Source organism: Pogoniulus pusillus, chromosome 3 (assembly GCF_015220805.1).
Source record: "Pogoniulus pusillus isolate bPogPus1 chromosome 3, bPogPus1.pri, whole genome shotgun sequence".
Classification (NCBI taxonomy): domain Eukaryota; kingdom Metazoa; phylum Chordata; class Aves; order Piciformes; family Lybiidae; genus Pogoniulus; species Pogoniulus pusillus.
Genome location: NC_087266.1, coordinates 29,571,026 through 29,592,950, shown reverse-complemented (window position 1 = coordinate 29,592,950; position 21,925 = coordinate 29,571,026). Strand labels below are relative to the sequence as shown.

The following is a 21,925-nucleotide window of genomic DNA, read 5'->3' as shown; positions in this document are numbered from 1 at the left end:
CCGGCTGCTGTTTTGGCTACTGCTGCTTCTGCTGCTTCGCCGCCGCTTGACCCCCTCCCCATCTCCCTTAAGGTTATTGTATTGTTTTCTTTTTTTCCTTCCTTCCTTCTCTAGTTATTATTTCTCTTTACATTGTTATACTTATAAGAAAATACAATTTCATCTTTCCCTGACTTTCAAAAAAGTAGGGGGGTTTGTGTTGTGAATTTTCTTCCCGGGGGAGGGATCAGCCCAAACCCGGGACAATTAGGAATCGAGAAGACAGTGCATGTATGATGTTTCCCTTTCTCATTTAAGAAGAAGGTTAAATAGGAAAAAGTGTTGGTTTTGTTCCTATTAAATACAGTTAATTCTGTTAAGGACTGGAGTAGATATTAAGGACAGTAGTTTTTGTCAGAAGCTCACAAATGCCCCTGCAAATACTGAAAATACTCTATAGGGAAGCAATCAAACCTATTTATAAACTATCCTACTTGAACATTAGAAAGTTAACAGTAGAGAAAGACATGGACATACTGAAGGAAGTTGAACAAAGGCCCACAAAGCTCATGAAGGGACTGGCCTACCTCCCAGACATGGAGAGGTTGTGTTCAGCCTGGAGAACAGAAGGCTCACGGGGGATGTTATCAATGGGTATAAATACCTCATGGAGGGATAAAGGAGACAGGCTCTTCTCAGTGATACCCAGTGACAGATAGGTCAAGAGGCAGTGGGTACAGATTGAAATACAGAAAAAACACTTTTCACTATGAGGTTGGCCAAACATAGCAGACAGTTGAGGCTGTGGAGTGCCCATTCTTGAAGACATTAAAAACTCAACTGGAACCAGTCTTGAGTTACCTGATACTCTGAGAAAGATGGTTGGACTAAATGACCTCTACAGGTTCCTGGTTAAAATAACCCATTCTGCAATTCTGTGATACTAGTATTAAACAAATCAAGAAGGTAATTTTAAGCACAGAACTCCTCAGAGAAGGCACTGCTTATAGTGACAAACTAGATTTTGGTGGCTTTTTCAAGGACCTAATAAGCTTTTAATAGAGTCATTAAAAATCTTCATTGGCAAGGGGCAGAGACAACATGCTACAGACATGGAACCTTGTAAGCAGGTATCTATGTTTCATCCCATCAGTTATAACTGATTAATATCAACTACAGAAGTTCATTCTAGAAATCTGACAACATTCACCATAGGTAACCAACAGTCTAAGAAACTTTGTGCTTATGTACCAGAGAAGCTGTTTTAATCTCTTTTCAACCCAATCAGGATCCTTCAGAGATTACCAAAATCAAATGTCTAATGGGATACTTTCCAGCTATCAGGTTGTTGAGGAAAATGTAACAGAAAAAAATATCTTGCTAGTTTTGTTTTGTTCACATGGATCCTCTGAAAACCACAAGAGCATTTAGATCACACATCAACCATTTTCATTAACCTGTCCCGTATGCGGTTTCCCAGAAACCTAACAGGTTTCATTCTGACAAGAATCAAATAATGAGGAAGAAATGTACAGTTTTTCCCAGGCAATGTTTTAATACCTCTCCCACTGATAAACTTAACAGGTAATGCAATCATAGCATTTAATTTGCATACATCTCCCTTAAAAAGAGCGGCATTAAGGAATAATAATTCTAAACCTGCTCATGACAAGGTTTCATGGAGTACTGGAGTCAGAGACACCCTTGTGGACTGCCTTTCTTTGATAATGAGAGACTTACTTCCAGGCAATATGCACAGTATTTCCGTTACATAGATTTCTGATCACAAAGAGCTACCTGAGAAGTGTGTAAAAGAACACCATCAAAGAGGTTTCTCAGACTGAAGAGTCTGAAGCTGTGAGAACTGCTGACTACCCTGTTTTCATTTTCAGATTACAGCCATGATGCTTGAGATTTTCTGAAACAATGAAAAAATTGTTCATAGGAAAGCGGTTCTAAGCAAATCAGTCAAGTACGCTAAGGCAACTAGGGATTTCCCTGTATCATTTACACTGATGGCTTAACAACCAAGAGGGAGAATCCTGATGTTAGACTGCCTTTAAGTTTCCATATAGCTCTGTGCTTGTGATACTCCTTATATAATATGAGACTCTTCTCAAAAATAGATGTGAAGAGGAAGTTATTTTCTTGTCCTAAAAAGAAGAGCCTGAAGTCTCAATTTCCCACTGCAGTTCAGAAATTAAATTCCAGGCAGTTTGATGGCAACACTCAACATAGTCAATAACCCAGGGAATTAAACTGTTTGTGGTGATGAGGACATCAGAGTCAAACTACCATCCTGTCATTCATCTACATACAAAGGAAGGGACCTTGAGTTAGTTACATATATAATGAAACATGCTTTGTCTAACTAGCTACAAGACTATAGATATTAAAAAAGCATACTGCAGCAAGACACAGGAATACACTGGTGTTTCTAGGCAGTTGTCCCCATACTACAGCACAAGAGAACTTTCACAGGGTTAAAAAGACTCCTGTCAAGTTACAAATTCATTGGTAATTATGATTAAGACTCCTGTAGCTACATACAGCAATTAAGAAAACATTTAGATTCTCTTTAGTTTAAATGCAAATTGTAGAACTGATTTCCATTCAGAATTTCTTAAGTTTATTAGCAATAACTGATGATACTGAGGAAATACTATCATTAAAATGGTCTTTCACAGCCTAAATTCACCGCTTACCAATTATCTAAACAAAAGAGGTACTTAAATTCATAGATTTTTTAAATTTAAGAACACCCTATTTGCATTTTAATCTATTTCCAAAGTTAATAAAAATGCCTTAAGAATCATATTTCAATCAAATAATGGAAGGTTGATAATCTTTGAAATAGGCTTATCAATGCCTTAAGATACAAAATATAAGCAGAAATAGGGAATCACCGTTTCCAAACTGTCAACGTGAAAAGTAATTTATTCATTTAACCAGTGAGTATTCTCTTTGTGTATAGCAGCAGCAGCAACAAAGCCTTTCCAATCACAAAGCACAAGGGGTCTGTCTCCAGTGTTTTAAGCTCCTCTGAAAATAAAACATCCTAGAAGCAGTTGTAACACATACACAGTTAGCAAATACTAGTAAGAAGGCTGGGATGCGCAGAGAATCCTGCTAGTGATATATACACAATCTTGGTTTGAACACAGTAATAGGAAGGACTGTAACAATCAAGCTTGAGATTCCTCAAAATATAAAGGCATTGTGATGTTCACTGCTAAATTAACAAATCTGTATGAAAAGGCATAAAATCTGGTTACTGTGTATTAACACACAATAAACTAAGTAACAAAATTAAATTTATGGTAAGCCTTTATGTCATAGAAAGTCAAGGTTTTGAGTGCAATTCAGCCTTTTTTTTTTTTTTTGTGAAGTAAAACTATTTTCAGTCATAAGGAAAGAAGACATCATTCTGTCTGCCTAGGGAGGTGGTGGAGTTGCCATCCCTGGAGGTGTTCAAGAAAAGACTGGATGGGGCATTTAGTGCCATGGTCTAGTTGACTGGATAGGGCTGGGTGATAAGTTGGACTGGATGGTCTCTTCCAACCTGGTTGATTCTATCATTCTATGATTCTATCAATTCAGTAGTCACTCATAAAGGGCAATAATCTAAGTTGCTGAAAAGGGCTCTCTAAAACTCTGTTACTAAAACTACACATCAATAGAGTAGGATTCCTTCACAGCCATGGTTACTTTAGTTTTAACTATCGAAGACCAGAGATTAATAAGTAATTGTGGATGCTTTTGTTGATCATTTATCTAATTCGCTTTGATTATCTCTAAGGTTTTGGCCTCAACTATATCCTGAGGAGTGATTTTCATAGGGAATATATGCAATACAAAACTGTCAATATTTCAGATTTAATTTATAAAGTGTGTTTATGAAAAAGAGCAGTATTATGAACTTGTTACATTACATGTCAGGCTTGGCATGCCATTCATTGTTTGCAATATAACACCACTGAAGGTGGCAGTGTGCACTAGTTTGAAGCAAGCTAGAATGTTTCGGTGAGAAAAACTAGATCATAGGCTGTGAAGGGAAAACAGTGGTGGTGTCTCCTTCCCTCAGAGTCTCGCTGAAGAAGAAAGTAAACATTAGATAACACTCTCACCATTTTGTCTTCACTCTCGGGTTGGGCTTTGACTGAGCTACATCTCCCTAACCTCTCCTGCCACTCACCTTTGCTTCTTAACCTCTTGGCTGAACCTCTATTCTTCCTTAGGACTGGGGTAAGGTTGAGAGGGGCAGGGGGAAGGTGCAGGGGTGGTTGTGAGCCCCTCCTGGGTTTCTGGGAGGGGAGTTGTGCTTCTGTATTACTTTTAACTTGTATATTTCTGTATATACTGTAAATAGCTGCTTGTATATTGTGCTAGCTGTAAATAAATAGCTTCATTTATATTCCCAGAACCGACTGAGTCTAGCTGGAGTATTTCTAAAAGTGTGTGTGGGGGGGGGGCGGATAACACCCAAGCCACCACACAGTGCAATCATCAACTTCATTTAATGCCAATAAAACTAAATTTTACTCCTTGATAAAACAATGGCAGCAATTTGGAGTCAGTTACATCAGACTAGGGGGTGCAGGAAGAACTACGAAGGCCCAGAGGATTACACAACCTTCCCATAGTGACAATACAAAGAACACACACATAACAAACCAGGAGATCACTCCTGGTTCTCCATCTGATTTCTATTTGTCTCCAAACTGAGGAGAGCGTATCACCTGAAACAAATGTAGAAAAATGGTGCTGGATCCTCTGTGAGTACAGATGTCAGACACTTTAGAATAAAAACAACAGAGCTAAATACAGAGTTGAATAGAGAGCTGTCTTACAGCTTCAAGCCAAGAAAGTTTCTTACATTAAGTGCTCCTTTGTCTGTGCATTCTTTGTAAATAAAGAGCAATCATATATTTTTGCTAAGGTCCTTCACTGATTTATTTTCATAAAATAAACAAGTATAAGCAGTTTTAATTCTAGCTTACTTATAAGGAAATAAAATGCTACAAGGAATTCATATGTAGCTAATATATTAATATTTGTATGTCTATTGTATGTTTTGTGAAAGGGAACTTTAAATGCCCCTTGAAGAAGCATTAGTAATAGAAGAACTACTGCTCTGGTGACACCACATTCAAATGGAAATACTCCACAAAATGTACTGAGTGCAGTATGGACTGTGGGTGGTAGGAAATAAGGAGTAACCCAATTAACAAAACCACTAAAAGGAGTCACTGGGATATATGGAAGGGAAGAAGCGGAGGCACAATTGTTCCTTTGAGGAAGTAATTTCTCAGGCCTTTCAGAAAGACAGGAAATTGGGACCAGATGTAAGCTGTGCAGAATGAGAAAACTACTTCTGAGACCACAGAACATCACTTACAAAACTCAAAAAATCTCTCTGAATGGTTGGTGGACTAAAACATTTGTCACAAATTATTTGTCTAATTGTATGCATTTCTTGCATTTATCCTGAACATCAAGTACAAATAATTAAGAAATTAATTGTGTGGTTCCATTATAAAACTTTTTCTTTCTTTTTAAAGCTGAAAAAAAAAACACCCAGTACTGTGAGACCTGAGAGAAAAGCAAACTCTGGGGTTATGCAATAACTAGGAATAAAGAAAGGCATTTCTTCTTGATTTTAAGGCCTTGTCTACTCATTGTTTCTCAGACAGGCATGCTGGATGAAGATCAGATCCCTAGGAAATGGAAAAGTACATGTAGCCTAACAATTTTCTTTGACTTTACTTAATATTTTAAAAAGGTGAGATGTAATGGGCAGATACACCAAGAGCAACATGAAATAAACAAAGGAAATTGAGAAAAACTGTGTTAGTTACTCAACGATGGGAAGTTCACTGAAATACAATTCAAAAGGATCACAGGAGAAGAAAAAAAACTAGGAAAGGGATGGTAGTTAGGTAGAGTTTTTTAGGTATAAGAAATGTATATTCTGCTTTTAAGAGCAGCAATGTGGTTGAAACTATTTTTGTAAAAGACAGAAATGCCAAAATTTGTTCTTACTTCGCTTACTTCATATTACTCATAGCTTCAAGAAAGGAATTAGGCACATGAGTAATTAAATATTAATGTAATAATGCATTAATACAATTAATCTAGCTTAAGTAGCAGACTTTTATATATTGCATCTAGAAAATCTTCCTAGATTTTTTGCTTCTCATATGTTTTATAAGTATATAGACTGTTCTATAAACAAATATTGCTGACAACAGTATTTTAGCTGTATTTTCACAAAAATAAAACTACTGGGAGAATTAAAATAGAGACAAGAAGTTTCTTATGTAGTTCCATAGTTAAAATAACAAAACTATAAGACTTAAGTTTTGGGAAAAGCTGACATATAAAACTGCTATTCATTTAATAATCTTATTAGAAAAAAGTGAAATGAAAGTGTGTTTTGAAACATAAAAGCCACATGATTTTGATACAAACCTTGTCCATGAGTTTACTTGCATGAAGACTCAGACTATTGAAGAATATTTTCTTGCTCAACAGATGCATTTCTTCAATTGTTGTTAACAGTGTGGCTGCACTGTTTCCTACAATACCACTGAAAACAAAATTAAGATTAATCAACTAAGGGGATCTGAAGGGGAGGAACATGACCGGGTCAGATACTTTAAATTATTTTCAAAGTTGAAAAACTTACAACAAAATTGCAGGGAACAGTTCTCCTTATCAGTTGAGAGATTCAATCATGACTTTGTGAACAATCACTGTCAGCTATGTCATTAAGCAGGTATTAAGTGCAGGCTAACTAAAGCTTTGAACAAACTTTTTCGTAGAATTCTAAAATATACTGGATTTTTGTTTTGTTAGCCCGTAAATCTGTTATAGGAAAAAGACTGCATTAAAAGGATTGATAACCATTCTGTCACACTGTCCTTTAGAGATAGTATCCCTCTCTTCTTTTCATATTGTCATGTTAGAGTACAAGAATTCATGTCTGGCTACGCCAACTATCAAGCCACTATACTTAAATGAATATTGCATAAAACTTAAATGGCACTACACGAATAGAGGCCTCTCACATATACACCTTCTGTATACAAGAGACAGAAGGTACTTCAATGGTCTTTCAAAAATGGATCATTAGCAAGACAGTAACCAACAGGTATGACTGCCCAAGACCTCCCATTTTAACATCATATTTTAAGTTGCATTAAGCTTTATAACCACTCAAAACCACAAACTTTGGAGACAGAAAAATGACAGCAAAAATATTTCAATTTTTTTTTTACAATAAAATTGGCAATCTGTCTTATATGCATTCTACCACAGACCTGTAGTGCCAACAGAACTCAGGACTTAAGTAGAGAGAGAGGTGTCTCCCCAACATCTAAATGTCTTTTTCAGACAGAAAGAAGCTTAGATTATAATGACAGTAATTCAAATTCTCAGCAATTCAGTCCAGGGCTGTGAAGGAAGATTTTTCCACTACTGCTGTTCCAAACCAGTATGAACTTAGGCTAGATATTAGGAAACATTTCTTCACCAAAAGAGTTATCAAATATTGAAATGGTCTGCCCAGTTCAATGGTGGAATTGCCATCCCTGGGGCGTTCAAGCGGTGTGTGGACCTGGTGCTCAGGGATGTGGTCTAGTGTTGACCCTTCATTGATGGGTTGAGGGTTGGACTGGATGATCTTTGAGATCTCTTCCAACCAGATACAAAAAACAAACGAACAAACCAACCACACCACTGCAAATGCCAGAATGTATAAAAGCATCTGTTCTTGCTTTTCTCCAGCTTCTGTGCTCTTCCACAGCAAGATAAATAAGACGACACCTTCTCAATAGAAAAATGCAAGTGTATAATTAGCAAAAACAAGTATCAAACAAAACATAGTTGTTTAAGGAAGAAAAAGGAAAATTGTATTTCTAGATGCAATTTAATTCTAGAATATGCTGAAGGGGAACTTGAGTTTGTTGTCTTAAAATGTTTTTTGTAGGGGTTTTCTGTATACTACTAGTACCTACACAGAACAATAAACAGTTTCCGTGGCAAACTGATGCAATATTTTGAAGCAGATTCAATATGAATTGAAGAACGTCAACAGAAAAATAGTATCTGCTCAACATCATGCACATCTCTGCAGTGCATAGTACAGAGTGAAAACTAACCCACAAAAATCCTCTTTTTATTATATTAATCCTTATATACACACAATTAAAGACATCGTTAATATACTTTGCAATTTTGCATACCTGATTGTATGATGGTAGAATTTAAGAAGATTAGAAATCTTGTACAGTAAAACTGCTCCTGGCTCAGCCACAATCACCTGCTCAATTCTAACCTGCAAAATAAAGAAACATAAGCATGCTTCAGGTCATACATTCCAAAATCCAATCTCAATGATTTCATGTGCAATATATGTCTGATTTTTGAAAAATAAATTTAACCAGAAACTTAACAGTATCCAGTTAACCAGAATATCCTGAATGTATGAAGTGCTTCTTGGTTGCCAAGATTCTGGATACAACAAAAGTAGGTGTACATATTCTTAAAAAGAAATTTAAAAACTCTACAGATTTTTGGTGCAACTTGTTATAAAATAATGAGATCATGTGATGGATCAATATCAGTACATAGTAGAAGCCTCCCCAACACTGAACAACAAGAACAGCTGCAAAATCTCTAAACTGTAACAGTTGACTGTTATTAGCATCATGCAGCAATTCAGAACATCCAAAGTACTTTGTATTTTATCTAAAAGACAAAATTTCACCTGGAATAATCTCTCCTTCACTTAAAGGAGAGATTATATACCTCCTGCAGGTATGTAATTAGATATATTTATAACTAATGACCAGCTATGCTGACTCTATCTCAACCATCAGACAACAGCTACACAGACCAAAACAGCTCTGACTGTCTTTGTCAGCTGGACAGTTGATGTCTTGTCTTCATGGTACACACAGTGTCAATCTACTCACAAAAGGCTGCCCCAGGGTTAATCTTTGGGCACTCATGAGGCAGTGATAGACAGTGACCTATCACTGCACTGATCTCCCATATGCCTGTGTGCGAAAGGGTGAATCACCAGCTCTCCCAAGTTATTTGTCTGCTGTTCAATGGAGCACAATGTGCACCAATGCATCTTCAGAGGCAGCTGCAGGAGTATTCACTATGATTATGCTTTCTCAATCTTCTCCCTTTGCATGATTTGGTCAAAGACCAAAATCAAAGAGTAATTTTTGACACCATTTTCACAACAGTCAATGCAAGTTTATTTCAGTGCTCAGCTGAATTTTGCTCTTCAATGTCTATAGATAGTTATATATACGAACACCTGTTGTCAGTGTTGCATAAAAGGTCATTTGGGAAGAGATGATGTGCATGCTTTACGCACAGAGCAAAAAGAGTAAGAGGCAGGGGAAAAAGATGATGATCAAAATATTGACACACACACGTCTCATACAAAGCAGTATCTGAAAATAAGAGAATTAAGAAACACGAAACAACAGAACAGGCAGAAGGAGAGGAAAAAACAACCACCAACTAACCAAAAGATTCCAGGGTTAAGAAAAACAAAGCAGTAAAAGAAGAATTGCTGCTTCCCATTATGAAGTCTTCACAGCACAGGAGAACCAAAATTTGAGAGTGACTAAGACTATCTGCTTAGAGAAGTCCAGCACATACACTCTATTTCCTAATCCAATGTATTCTGTTGACCATAAAAGACTACCTGAAGTCTACATAAAAACATTAGTTTTGATGCCATCTTATGTGCTATGGAAACACTTTGAGGAACCTCTATTTCCAATTTCCATTCGTTGTGAGAGACTAGTGGTGATACTTATCAAAAGTGAGTACTCAAGATCCACTTGCACACCTACAACTCAAATGAACTACCATGGACAATTTATACTGCATAAGCAGAATCCTTTCCCAAAAGTAAGGAAACTGTATCATACATACACCCACACAGAGAGGCATAAAGCAGTAAGACAAGTCTACATAATTCTGTACTTAAAAGTGCTTGTGGAAATTCTACGACTAGTCTTTTATCAGGCTATTTGATACTTCAGCATCAACTCAAATCAAAGTGACAGGTCTGCAAACATCAGCGGAAACCCACTAGAAAAGCAGTATACTGTGGTGCCACAGAACTACCAAAAAAAAAAAAAAGACCATTTTCTCTGAAATTAATGCAGTTTGCTTTTTTTTACTGTGGACAATCTTCAAAAAGAACACTGTACTGCAGAAAAGACTCCTCCAAAACGAGTCTGTTTTTGTTGTTCCATGTAACATGATGGCTTGCAATCATCTAACTGCATTATATGAAGGTGTTTTTACTTGGAGGTTTTGGGTTTTTTTTTTATTGCTATGGAAAATTTCTCCAGGGAAACAGTCATACAGCATATTTTACATTGGGAAGTCTAGACTGGCAGTTAACATAAGCTGCATTCTATTAAAATACAATAGGAAGTTTTTTATCATGCTTTTAGCTTTTTTCCCTTTTTATTAGCACAATAACTAACCAGCATTTTGGGTGACACTTCTACAGATAGCAGAAACACACAAGTGTAAAGAATGTAGCAAGCAAAATGCTGTTCTGCACCAACTCTACAAATAGGCCCGAAAAGAGGCTTATTTATGCCTATGCCTTGCCCAGACATGTTTTTCTGCCAGGACCCTGGTTGTAAACAGGTTGTGTAACCCCACACACCCAGCTCATGTCTCCCTGGTGTAAACCCACATGATCCCCATATTTGGGATAGTCCAGACAAGTGCCTCTTGTCTGTTATGGTAAGGTTTGGCTAACTGCCAACCTGATTGGTCATTCTAGTGGCCAAAGAGGCCATTAATCTCAGCCCACAGTCAATAAATAGGGGTGCACAGGTAAACAAGGAGCTCAGACTCGCTTGCACAGCTCTGACCCTTACTTGCACGGCTCAGTTGCTCAGACCCCCATGCTCGGACGCCACTGCATAGCTCCGATGCTCAGAGGCCCAGACCTCATGCTCTGACTCACTCACAGCTCACCTGCCTGTGTACCTTTCTTGCAGAGCCCCTTTAAGCTTGCACATATATATATATATATATATATATATATATATATATATATGTAAGGAGCCTATAGTCTCCAGCCAGCTGTGCACACCTGCACGCCACCATGTTATCAGGACCAGATCCTGCATTACATTTACCGACGGAGCTCAGACTCCCAGCAGCTGTGCACACTCTGCATGCCCACTGCCTATCATCGCCTGGTAAGCGCCGTTGCCGCTGAGGTTACCAGGAAAGCAGAGCCTGGATTGTCTGCACACACACACGGCCTGCTAGCCGTGAAGAACCGTGCCAGAGACAGCACAATATTCTCCTGCTCCTCAAATCCTGCCAGCTGAGAGTTCTTGGACAGAAGCATCCAGAAGAAGTCAGCAGCACCAAAGGCAGAGATTGCCTCTTTGCCAGGAGAAACGGTTAGAGAAAACCTATTTCCCCACAAACCAGGAAGATTTATCCTTTCCCCTCAAGCTGGGAGGATTCCAGCCTCAACGTCCATGGGCAGAAATCCCCAGAAGTCTGGACATTAGACACAGGCTGTGATGCAGCCCCGGAGGGTGATTAATAATTAGTAAGACTTGTGAGTAAAAGCTTTAATACCTCTGTAAATATCTGTTGCCGCTGCCGTAGAGCAGAAAGAGTTTCAGCCTGCTCTGCTGGGCAAAGAGCATTAGAGACCCCAAGTGGCATTAAGCCATGGGGAAAACTCCTCTCTGTTTATAGTTTGACTGTTTGCTAGTTAAATAACAAATTCCTGTACATATTTTATCCTAAATTGTTTTCATAACTGTGTACTGACCTTTAATATACAGTGGTTGGGAGTGGCGAGTGTTCAGAATATTGAGATTCATAAATAAATATTTTTATATAAAATTATCTTGCCCCAATTAATTTCTGCTCTCCACCAAATTGGCATAGGTACCGAGAATCCCCCTCTGCAACAATAACAAATACTCAAACCAACGCCAAAACTCTGACTTACACAAACATTTGATTGTATTCCTAATTACTTTGTTGGAATGCACAGAATTATTGAACTCAAACAAGACAGAGAGTTAGCATCCAAGTATCTCACTTTATGCCCATTTAAACTAGGTATCTATGAACTATGGAATCTTTACTTTTTAAGGGGTTTATGAATCTTAAAGTTGATAACCTAATGCTCAACCATAGGTGATGAAAATACTTTGTAATGACAGAGTCACAGGTTCTGGAAAAACAGAACATAACAATTTTCATATTTAGAATGCTAAGGCAAATAAAAGTACTTCACCTTCAGAGGCCTGCAGACACCTTCTGTGATGTGCCCAACTACTTCTTGAATATTTTCTTCCACACCTACAGTAAATGCAAACACATGCTAAGATTATGCAAATGTAATTCTCTTTTTTTCAAGACTGCAAAACAAATAAACAAATGTAGGAGCTACTCCCCCATAAAAAGCATTATGAACTGCATGTTTTTTTTCTCCAAAAGACTAGTTCACACCTCCACTGAACTTTAAATTTACCCATTAAGAAATAGCTGCATGACAAAATAAGAGCCCCAGAGAGTCATTACCTTATGCTATAAAATTGTTCCCATCACGACATAGTGCCTGGGGATTTGAGGGAGAAGGAGCAAGAGGAAGAATAAATGATCTAGCAAGAAAACAAAAACTAAACAGGAAAAAATGCAAACAGGTCAGTGAGATGATGAAGGAACAGCAGTAGAGACCACTCTGAAAGCGCCAAATCGCAAATGCATATATCTGCCAGCATTCAGCACTGAGGTGCTCATGGCACTGTTGCAAATTAAGTCATGTATGTACCTCCACACTACTATGTGCTGCAGCATTAGCAAACACTTCCTCCCCAGCAGCAATTGAAACTCATCTTTCACAGAACTACACACAAAAGAGAATATTGCCCTATCTTATCATGGAACACAAACGAATTGTTGCATGGCAACCAGTACTGTCACAAATCAATCAAACTGAAAGCAACAGATCTTCAAACTCTCACTTCAGTAGCAACTCAGAATAGATTTACAGAGAAAGCAATGCTTTAATTCTAATTTAAAACTTGTCAACAGGAGTTCATCTTCAGATGGGACCCATGCAATGAACAGTAAACAAACTGACTGTGACATGTGATAGAAATCAGGTGACCTGAAGATATATTTTGCAGATCTTATTTCAGGCTAAAAGAAATTACCTCTGAGAATAAAAATTACAGGAGATCAGAGGTCTGTGCCAATGTATTTTCACATCAAAATACAAGAAAAAGCACAGAAGCAGAAACAACTGAATTCAGTGAGGTGGCTGTAAGAATTCCAGCACACTTAACTGGTAAGGTAATAAAGACATGTTTACAAATTTGAGTATTGATATCAAGAAAGAAAACAAGATTATAAATCACAAGATGCATGGTCTATTATGCAACAGCTAGCTCCCAGATACACCCTAACAATTTACACATCTTTTAGTAAGAATAGTCACACTTTGACTGTTCATCAACATAACAAGCACTAGCACATATTTGCAACAGTATATCTAGGCCAGACTGACTTAACAAGAAGTTGTTGTGCATGAAAGTTTTAGCTATAAAAATATGAAAGTTAAAATACCAAAGCACAAGAAATCACAATCTTGGTATCTCACATGCTGCTCCTTTCAGATGTATTTTCATGTTCAATTAAGAGTATTTTAGACATGGTCCAGCAGAACAGGTTACATGACTCTTGCAAGTACTAGCACATGAGTGACATAAAGCAGTTGTGGAAAAAACAACTCTTAGAGACTCCAAATCACTTTTAGAAAACAGTCCATTACTGAAGATATATTTCTGACTGTGCACTACGCTATTGTATCACTTATTCTCTGGATCCTCCTGTAACAGACAGATCTTTCTTGGACTTTATTGGCCTTTGTTTGACTTCTGCTCTCCAGACAGGTTCCTGAAACTCCATGAAAAATGGGTAACTACTGCATCTCTTAAACTGCTTGCAATTCTCCCTCTCAAGCACAAGATCTCCCCAAAGTGCTTTATCCTTGCCTGCTACAACATCAAACAGCACATTTTCAATTCTTAAAATTTTATCTACTGTTTTGGTGAGATTAATTTACCCAGCTAACATTTGCAAGCTTAAAATGTTAAAAGCTTTATAAAAGCTTGTCGTGGAGGGCCTGTAGGCCCAAAAGCAGGCTTGTTTATGCTTTGCCTTGCCCAGACATGTTTTTCTGCCAGGACCCCTGGTTGTAAACAGGTTGTGTAAGCCCCACACACCCAGCTCGTGTCTCCCTGGGGTAAACCCACATGATCCCCATATTTGAGATAGTCCAGACAAGTGTCTCTTGTCTATTATGGTAAGGTTTGGCTAACTGCCAAACTGATTGGTCATTCTAGTGGCCAAAGAGACCATTAATCTCAGCCCACAGCCAATAAATAGGGGTGCACAGATAAACAAGGAGCTCTGACCCTACTCGCAGTTCAGCCCTGACTCACCTGCATGGCTCAGACATGTACTCTGACACTCACTGGCAGTGCTCAGTTGCTCAGACCCCCATGCTCGGACGCCACTGCATAGCTCTGATGCTCAGAGGCCCAGACCTCATGCTCTGACACACTCACAGCTCACCTGCCTGTGTACCTTTCTTGCAGAGCCCCTTTAAGCTTGCACATATATATATATATATATATATATGTAAGGAGCCTATAGTCTCCAGCCAGCTGTGCACACCTGCACGCCACCATGTTATCAGGACCAGATCCTGCATTACATTTACCGACGGAGCTCAGACTCCCAGCAGCTGTGCACACTCTGCATGCCCACTGCCTATCATCGCCTGGTAAGCGCCGTTGCCGCTGAGGTTACCAGGAAAGCAGAGCCTGGATTGTCTGCACACACACACGGCCTGCTAGCCGTGAAGAACCGTGCCAGAGACAGCACAATATTCTCCTGCTCCTCAAATCCTGCCAGCTGAGAGTTCTTGGACAGAAGCATCCAGAAGAAGTCAGCAGCACCAAAGGCAGAGATTGCCTCTTTGCCAGGAGAAACGGTTAGAGAAAACCTATTTCCCCACAAACCAGGAAGATTTATCCTTTCCCCTCAAGCTGGGAGGATTCCAGCCTCAACGTCCATGGGCAGAAATCCCCAGAAGTCTGGATATTAGACACAGGCTGTGATGCAGCCCCGGAGGGTGATTAATAATTAGTAAGACTTGTGAGTAAAAGCTTTAATACCTCTGTAAATATCTGTTGCCGCTGCCGTAGAGCAGAAAGAGTTTCAGCCTGCTCTGCTGGGCAAAGAGCATTAGAGACCCCAAGTGGCATTAAGCCATGGGGAAAACTCCTCTCTGTTTATAGTTTGACTGTTTGCTAGTTAAATAACAAATTCCTGTACATATTTTATCCTGAATTGTTTTCATAACCATGTACTGAATATTAATATACAGTGGTTGGGAGTGGCAAGTGTTCAGAATATTGAGATTAAATATATTTTTATATAAAATTATCTCACCCCAATTAATTTCTCCCCTCTGCCAAATAGGCGTAGGTACTGAGAAATCCCCATCTGCGACACAGCTGTTCTTAAATAGCTAGTTATGGGCTGTACAGTTTGTTTTTTTCAAAGTAAAAACTGAGATGGGAATGCTCCTCAAAAATGTGGCTTTCAAAAAATTTTACTCTGTCACTGGGGCTAAATCAGCCTGTGTCTCACTCACAGCTATGCATGTGGCTTTCTTTTTGAAAGAGGAGAAGTTTGTGTAACTATGACTGACCATTCCCTTCACAGTCCTGAAACTGTAGAGGTTATAGGAAAATTCACAGAAATCTCTACTCACAAGAGATATGTCTGTAAACAATAAAAATAGTTCAATCTACAAGATACTCAAGCTGAGATTAAAACATGTGACTGACTTAACTTCAGCCCCCTAGTTTTATGTCTTATCTATAGTAGTTGCTTGGGCTCCCTCTATAGGGTACGGAAAAAACTCCAAGTGGTTGTGAAGAAAGTCTATAGAAATGCCTACATCAGAACTAACTTTAGTTGAGAAGACTTGCCTTCTGGAGATGCAAATCTTTGACATTATCTATACCAGCAGATAAACAAGATGTTAATTTTTGTAAAGAACTATGAGATATTAACTCAAGCTCTGTTACACAGCCTGCACAACCTGATGACTGTAAGACTACATGGATCCATTTGATTCTCTTGGTAACATAAACACTGTACTCTCTGATTAACTGCTACCATCTCAGGACCTGTATTTATACAAAACGAATAATCTCAAGGTACTTTGTAAGGCTGCACTTCCCATAAATGATTCTTGTCAAACCCACTGTTTTGTCTTGCAGGTCTTGTGCACATAACCATTCTTGTAATCAAAACAATTTCCCAAAGATGCAGAAGAACGGTTAATGAACAGCACCCTCCCAGGCTCTGGCGCTCCTAGCATGAAGCTAAGAATCCCTCTTTACATTTCCGGAAAGCTGCAAACCAACCGGTAAATCAATTCCTGAAGAGCTTAGGAAACCATATTTTTGCTTCAGACAAATATTGTATCTCATTCATAGTGCTCTCTCGGGAAACATTTTTTGGGCTGGTGACTTTTTGGTAATTTTTCCCCAAAAAACATTTACATTCTCTGTATTCTCAAGCAATTTACTCTCATCTACTGGCCATTAATGTAACAATGGTCAATCGTGGATCAGTGTCAACACAAGCCTTGGGCAAACTATCTGAGTCAGAGTGGACCTGAACATTGTGGAAGAGAATGAGAACTTGCAGATCAGAAGAAGCAAGGAGACAGGTCCTTGCTACCTGATGAATATACCAAGACCGGCCTTCTTATCTGATGAATATGCTGAGACTGTTGCTCCCCGGGAAGCTGATGTGGCCGACAGAATTTAGATTAGATGATTTTGCATGTGATAAAATGACTAATCAATAGGTAAAAGCCTTAAGCCTTCCTGATAGTATATATATCCCTGTATGTTGCCTAATAAAATCAGAACTTAGCTTGCATCAAGCTGTCTCCCCGTCCCTTCGTTGCGGCAATCTACAGCTGAAATGCTCCAAATATACCTAGTTATGAGGTCATAGCATCTCAGCCTTACATGCTACCGGAATGCCAAGAGTTTTATTAGTTAAATAAGGCACTGCATGAAGAGGCAAGAGAATTTCGGAACAGAATGCAGTCCGTGGCAGGAGCAGTAGCCCAGTCTACAGCAGAATCAGATACAGTAACATCCTCCTTGGGGCAGTTCCTCCTGAAGTACTCCTAAAGTACAGCTGATGCATCAGTCAGTTATTTACAAAAAATCACCATGTTTTTTTCTCTACCATAAAACCTTCATGAGGACCACTTTCCTGCCTCCCTGAGATATTGTCAATAAATAATATTAAATTCACTTCTATAGTATGCTGTTTGATTTACAAGAGTTCCTAAACAACCTTCTTGCTAATATACTGTTAAATAGGAACGCAAATTAATACTTCCAGCAGTAAGGAAAATGAGAATGCATATTCACTTTAAATCCCAAGGTGGGCCTCAATTAAGACAGGCAGTCTGAAAAGCTCAGGAGATACACATCAAATATAAGTTCTTACAATGAGTTTGTTACAACTGAGTATACTTGATTCATTTATTAAGCAGGTCTTTGGCTGAAGCTATGGAGGCAAATCACAACCACATCTTCTATAAGATAAAGTAAGGATTCAATGTATTTAAATTGTAGAATCATAGAACTGTCAGAGTTAGAAGGGACCTCAAGGATCATCTAGTTCCAGCATCCCTGCCATGGGCAAGGACACTTCTCACTAGATCAGGCTGTCCTTGGAGGCATTCAAGAAAAGACTGGATGGGGCTCTTAGTGCCATGGTCTAGTTGATTGGATCGGACTGGGTGATAGGTTGGCCTGGATGACCTTGGAGGTCTCTTCCAACCTGGTTGATTCTATGATCCAGCCTGGCCTTAAAGACCTCCAGGGATGGGGCTTCCAACACCTCCCTGGGCAACCTGTTCCAGTGTCTCACCACTCTCATGGTGAAGAATTTCTTCCTAAAATCCAATCTGAATCTACCCATTTCTCGTTTTGCTCCATTCCCCCTAGCCCTATCACTACACAACACCCTAAAGAGGAAAGGGGCTAAAAATCAGGCATGAGAGTCATGTATCTATGAGCGGCCTACTGTAACCTCCATAAACATGTAATGCCACATTACAAGGCAGAATTCTATTTCACTTGTAACACAGAAGGAAGAGAATTCTAAGAAGAGGAAATTACACAAAAAATTATTGAACAAATGAGCAAGGCATAACAGGAATCATATCAATAAGCATCCCTATGACAATGTTCTCAGAGATGCAGGTATTCATATACATTACAGACAATTTTTGAACTCTAAACCACAGCCTAAAATGTCCCTTTCTATAAAATCTGCTGTAAGTACAGCAAAGTGAAGAAAGTGCATTTTTAAATACTCTTCTTTGCTAAGGGCCTTCTTCTGGAACAATGCTACCACCAGCTAGTCCATAATTATTTCCAAGAAAATCTAAGGTCAGACTCTGGCACCCAGCCCAAGAAATTAACCACATGTTATGAATTATCACAGCCCTCCTTTCTAACACTTCCCAATTTATGTTTTAAAATCTAGTACTACCTTGAATGGTTACAAGCTTTAACATAGCTTCCAGGTGTTCTTTTTCAGAAGCTGTAGCTTGATGCAACCAGGCCAACATGTCTCCTACATACCTAAATAAAGGCAAAAAAATTTGTGTAAATCAGTGGTTTATGGTTTCAGGGATTAAAAAGTGTCAACAGGCAAAAAAAGGATTACTTCATAAACATTCTTGTCAGTACTGTACCTCAGAGGATCATGGGAGTGCATTTCAATAGGGCGGGGAGTACCTCCCAGACCTCCTCTTGTAAGAGCATCTATAAAGCCTCGGACTACAGCACTCCTCCTAGCTGTTCCAAACTCATCCAATGTGTACCTGTTATGGAAACATGAAAACGGGTGAAACAAGAGAGTTCATCTCATCGCAGCTTATTAGCCCAACTTTACAGTTAATATAAGTAATCATTTTTGTATTTCTACTATAAAGCATTTGAAATCATCTGATTTTCTTGATTCCTCTAAACAGATACTGAAGGTTACTTTTCCTTGACCCACACATTCCTTCACTGCACACAAATACATGAAAAATCAGTTTTTCCACTTTTGTACATATAAGCATGTATGACAGATCTAGGACTCCTGCTCAAATGTGGTCCAGCTGGCAGAAGCAGCAACTTACTACACTGCAACACAAGGCTTTCTCCTATTTCTAGACTACCATATGACTAATAGTAAAAGAGTTATATTCATTTGATAGTTGTTCACTAGTGGATGGACAATTAGTGTAGCCCAGATTGTATAAATTGAAATGGATTGCTGGTAGTAGAGGAGGTACCATGAAGATACACACAGACCATTCTTAGAGCAGGCTACCTTCTGGTGGGGCTAAAGTGTGACAGCAAGTGAATGATGGGGAATGAACACTGCTAACATGCCTCATATATCTGCTTAGAAACAGGGTTTTCACAAGCCATGCCACAACAAATTTAAGCATTTTGAACAAAACACATAAATTACTAAGGAGAGAAAGAAAATACACATGACAGTTTATTTTTCCAATGTAACTGGAGAAATGCCAACGAGTAAGCATGGTGTCACTTACCAATGACACCAAGCAGCTGAACAGATATAAAAAAATAATAAGAAGCATGTTATGCACTGACTGAAGTAAAATTAGCACTGTATTCAAAAATGGCAGATGTGAAGAACAAAACACAAAAGAAAATAATATGCTGTTTCAAATATGTTCTAAATTCAATTAAACTATAAGAACTCCACGGAAGCCTTCAGGTTTGCACCTTTTAATCTACATTATTAATTGAGGGGATAGGGGAAGAAAAATATCTTTTTCTTCATATACTGTACTTGTTAACTTAGAGAGTACATATATACAATTAAAAAAAAGTCCAAGGAAAAAAAGTGTTTAATAATTACCTATTTACAAAAAGTAAAGCAGAAGAGATGTAAGATCTGCTGACTACCAACAGTGTTTGTAGAAACACTGTAGAAACACTCTCCAATCAACAGCTATACAGTAGATCATTACAAGGTTTTGTGATCTTACTGGTTTTGAAAATTACATTTAATAATGATAATTTTCTTTAGAAAGAAAACTATGAATTTTCCTTTTGCTCTCAGCAGAACAAAGTATTACTATTACAAAATCTTGCATCATAAAAAAAATCTGTAATAACAATTATTACATTAGAACATAGTATTTACTACTATGTTATTGCAGATGCTAGGGCAAGAAAACAACACTTGGATTCTTATCAATTCTGTTTCAATTTTTGAAAAACCCAGTAAAATAATGATCACTGTGGGAAGAGGGAGGATGTAGAGAAAAAGCTTTGAAAACTAGAGGGGATGATGGAAGAGGATTGCTGTTTTGAGCTATGTCTCCGTGCATATTCTGCAAAATAAATTTTAATTTTTCTCTTACAAACAGGAAGTGTAAACTGAAGTGTTTATTTTGGATCCCTGCAGTTCCCAAAAGTCCATATATAGTGTGATCTTTCTGTCACCTTAAGACATAAGTTAATACAAGCAAATAATTCATAGATTTGTTTCTAAACAGCTGCCTTCCACCATCTCAGTTTTACTCAAATTACAATCTTTATCAGATGCAAGGGCAGTGATTTGGAGAAGTGCTTAGTTCACTCAGAAGTTCTTATACACATAAAATCAACAACAATTTAGAATTATTTTCTTCTGTGTTTTGTTACATTTTAAACTCAGCTACTTGTTATGCATAATGGTATACAAAATTTTGTAAAAAGGAATAAACTAAATCTGGAGATTTAAAAGGTAAGGCACTAGTACTGCAATTTTGACAATACTGCTGTGGCAAGCAGTTATGCTTGATAATGCATAATAAGAGATTGGTTGCATCTTCTACAGTAATATTTACTTTTGTCTTGGTCCTACCTAGCAAGTTTTACCTTAGGTAATACTGGTACTGCTGTTTGTGAGAGAAGTGTCAGAAGGCAAATAAAGACTGTTTTGCAGACTTATTTTAAACTAGCCAGCTGTGGATATTATAAAGAAAATGGGATTTTTTTCCATAAATGTTAAGTAAGAAAAACAATAGTATTATGAAGCTTGTATGTAACATAATTTGACAATGTATTTACTACAGAAAATATAAGCTATATCTATAAAGGATCATATAAAATGTTTTGCACACAGGTATGACTCATCCCTTGCAGTTGTCACAGAAGGCCTAGAGGGCCTGTGTCCAGTTCTGGGCATCTGAGTTCAAGAGGGACATAATGCTGTTTAAGAGAGTCCAGTGCAAAGCCACAAAGATGATGAAGGGAACAGAATGTTTCTCTTACAAGGAGAGACTGAGGGAGCTGGGGCTCTTCAGCTTGGAGAAGAGAAGACTAAGAGGTTACCTCATCAATGTTTATAAATATGTAAAGGGCGAGTGCCAGGAGGCTGGAGCCAGGACAAAGGGCAATGGGTGGAAGTTGAGACATAGGAAGTTTCATGTAAATATGAGGAGGAATTTTTTCTCTGTGAGGGTGACAGAACACTGGAATAGGCTGCCCAGGGGAGTTGTGGAGTCTCCGTCTGTGAAGATATTCGAAACCTGCCTGAATGCATTCCTGTGTGATCTGGCATAGGAGATTCTGCTCTGGCATGGGGATTGGACTAGATGACCTTTCGAAGACCCTTCCAGCCCCTGACATTCTGTGATTCTGCAAGACAATGCTAGAAAGGACTCTGCAATTCCCAGCTACATTCTAATGTACAATACATATAATTGCTGTTGAAGTTAAGTGAC

The 21,925-nt window shown here is 38.3% G+C and overlaps 1 protein-coding gene across 2 annotated transcripts in view; it reads right to left on the bottom strand.

The window, feature by feature from the left end:
- The window catches only part of COG6 (component of oligomeric golgi complex 6), a 64,211-nt gene that overhangs the window by 22,823 nt on the left and 19,463 nt on the right, over window positions 1-21,925 (bottom strand). For both annotated transcript variants that reach the window (XM_064173557.1, XM_064173547.1), the window contains exons 9-13: window positions 18,884-19,012; window positions 18,679-18,770; window positions 12,305-12,369; window positions 8,226-8,317; window positions 6,451-6,568 (exon numbers count right to left, since the gene is read on the bottom strand). In XM_064173557.1, the coding sequence (XP_064029627.1) occupies window positions 6,451-6,568; window positions 8,226-8,317; window positions 12,305-12,369; window positions 18,679-18,770; window positions 18,884-19,012 (496 nt within the window). The remainder of the gene's footprint in view (window positions 1-6,450; window positions 6,569-8,225; window positions 8,318-12,304; window positions 12,370-18,678; window positions 18,771-18,883; window positions 19,013-21,925) is intronic.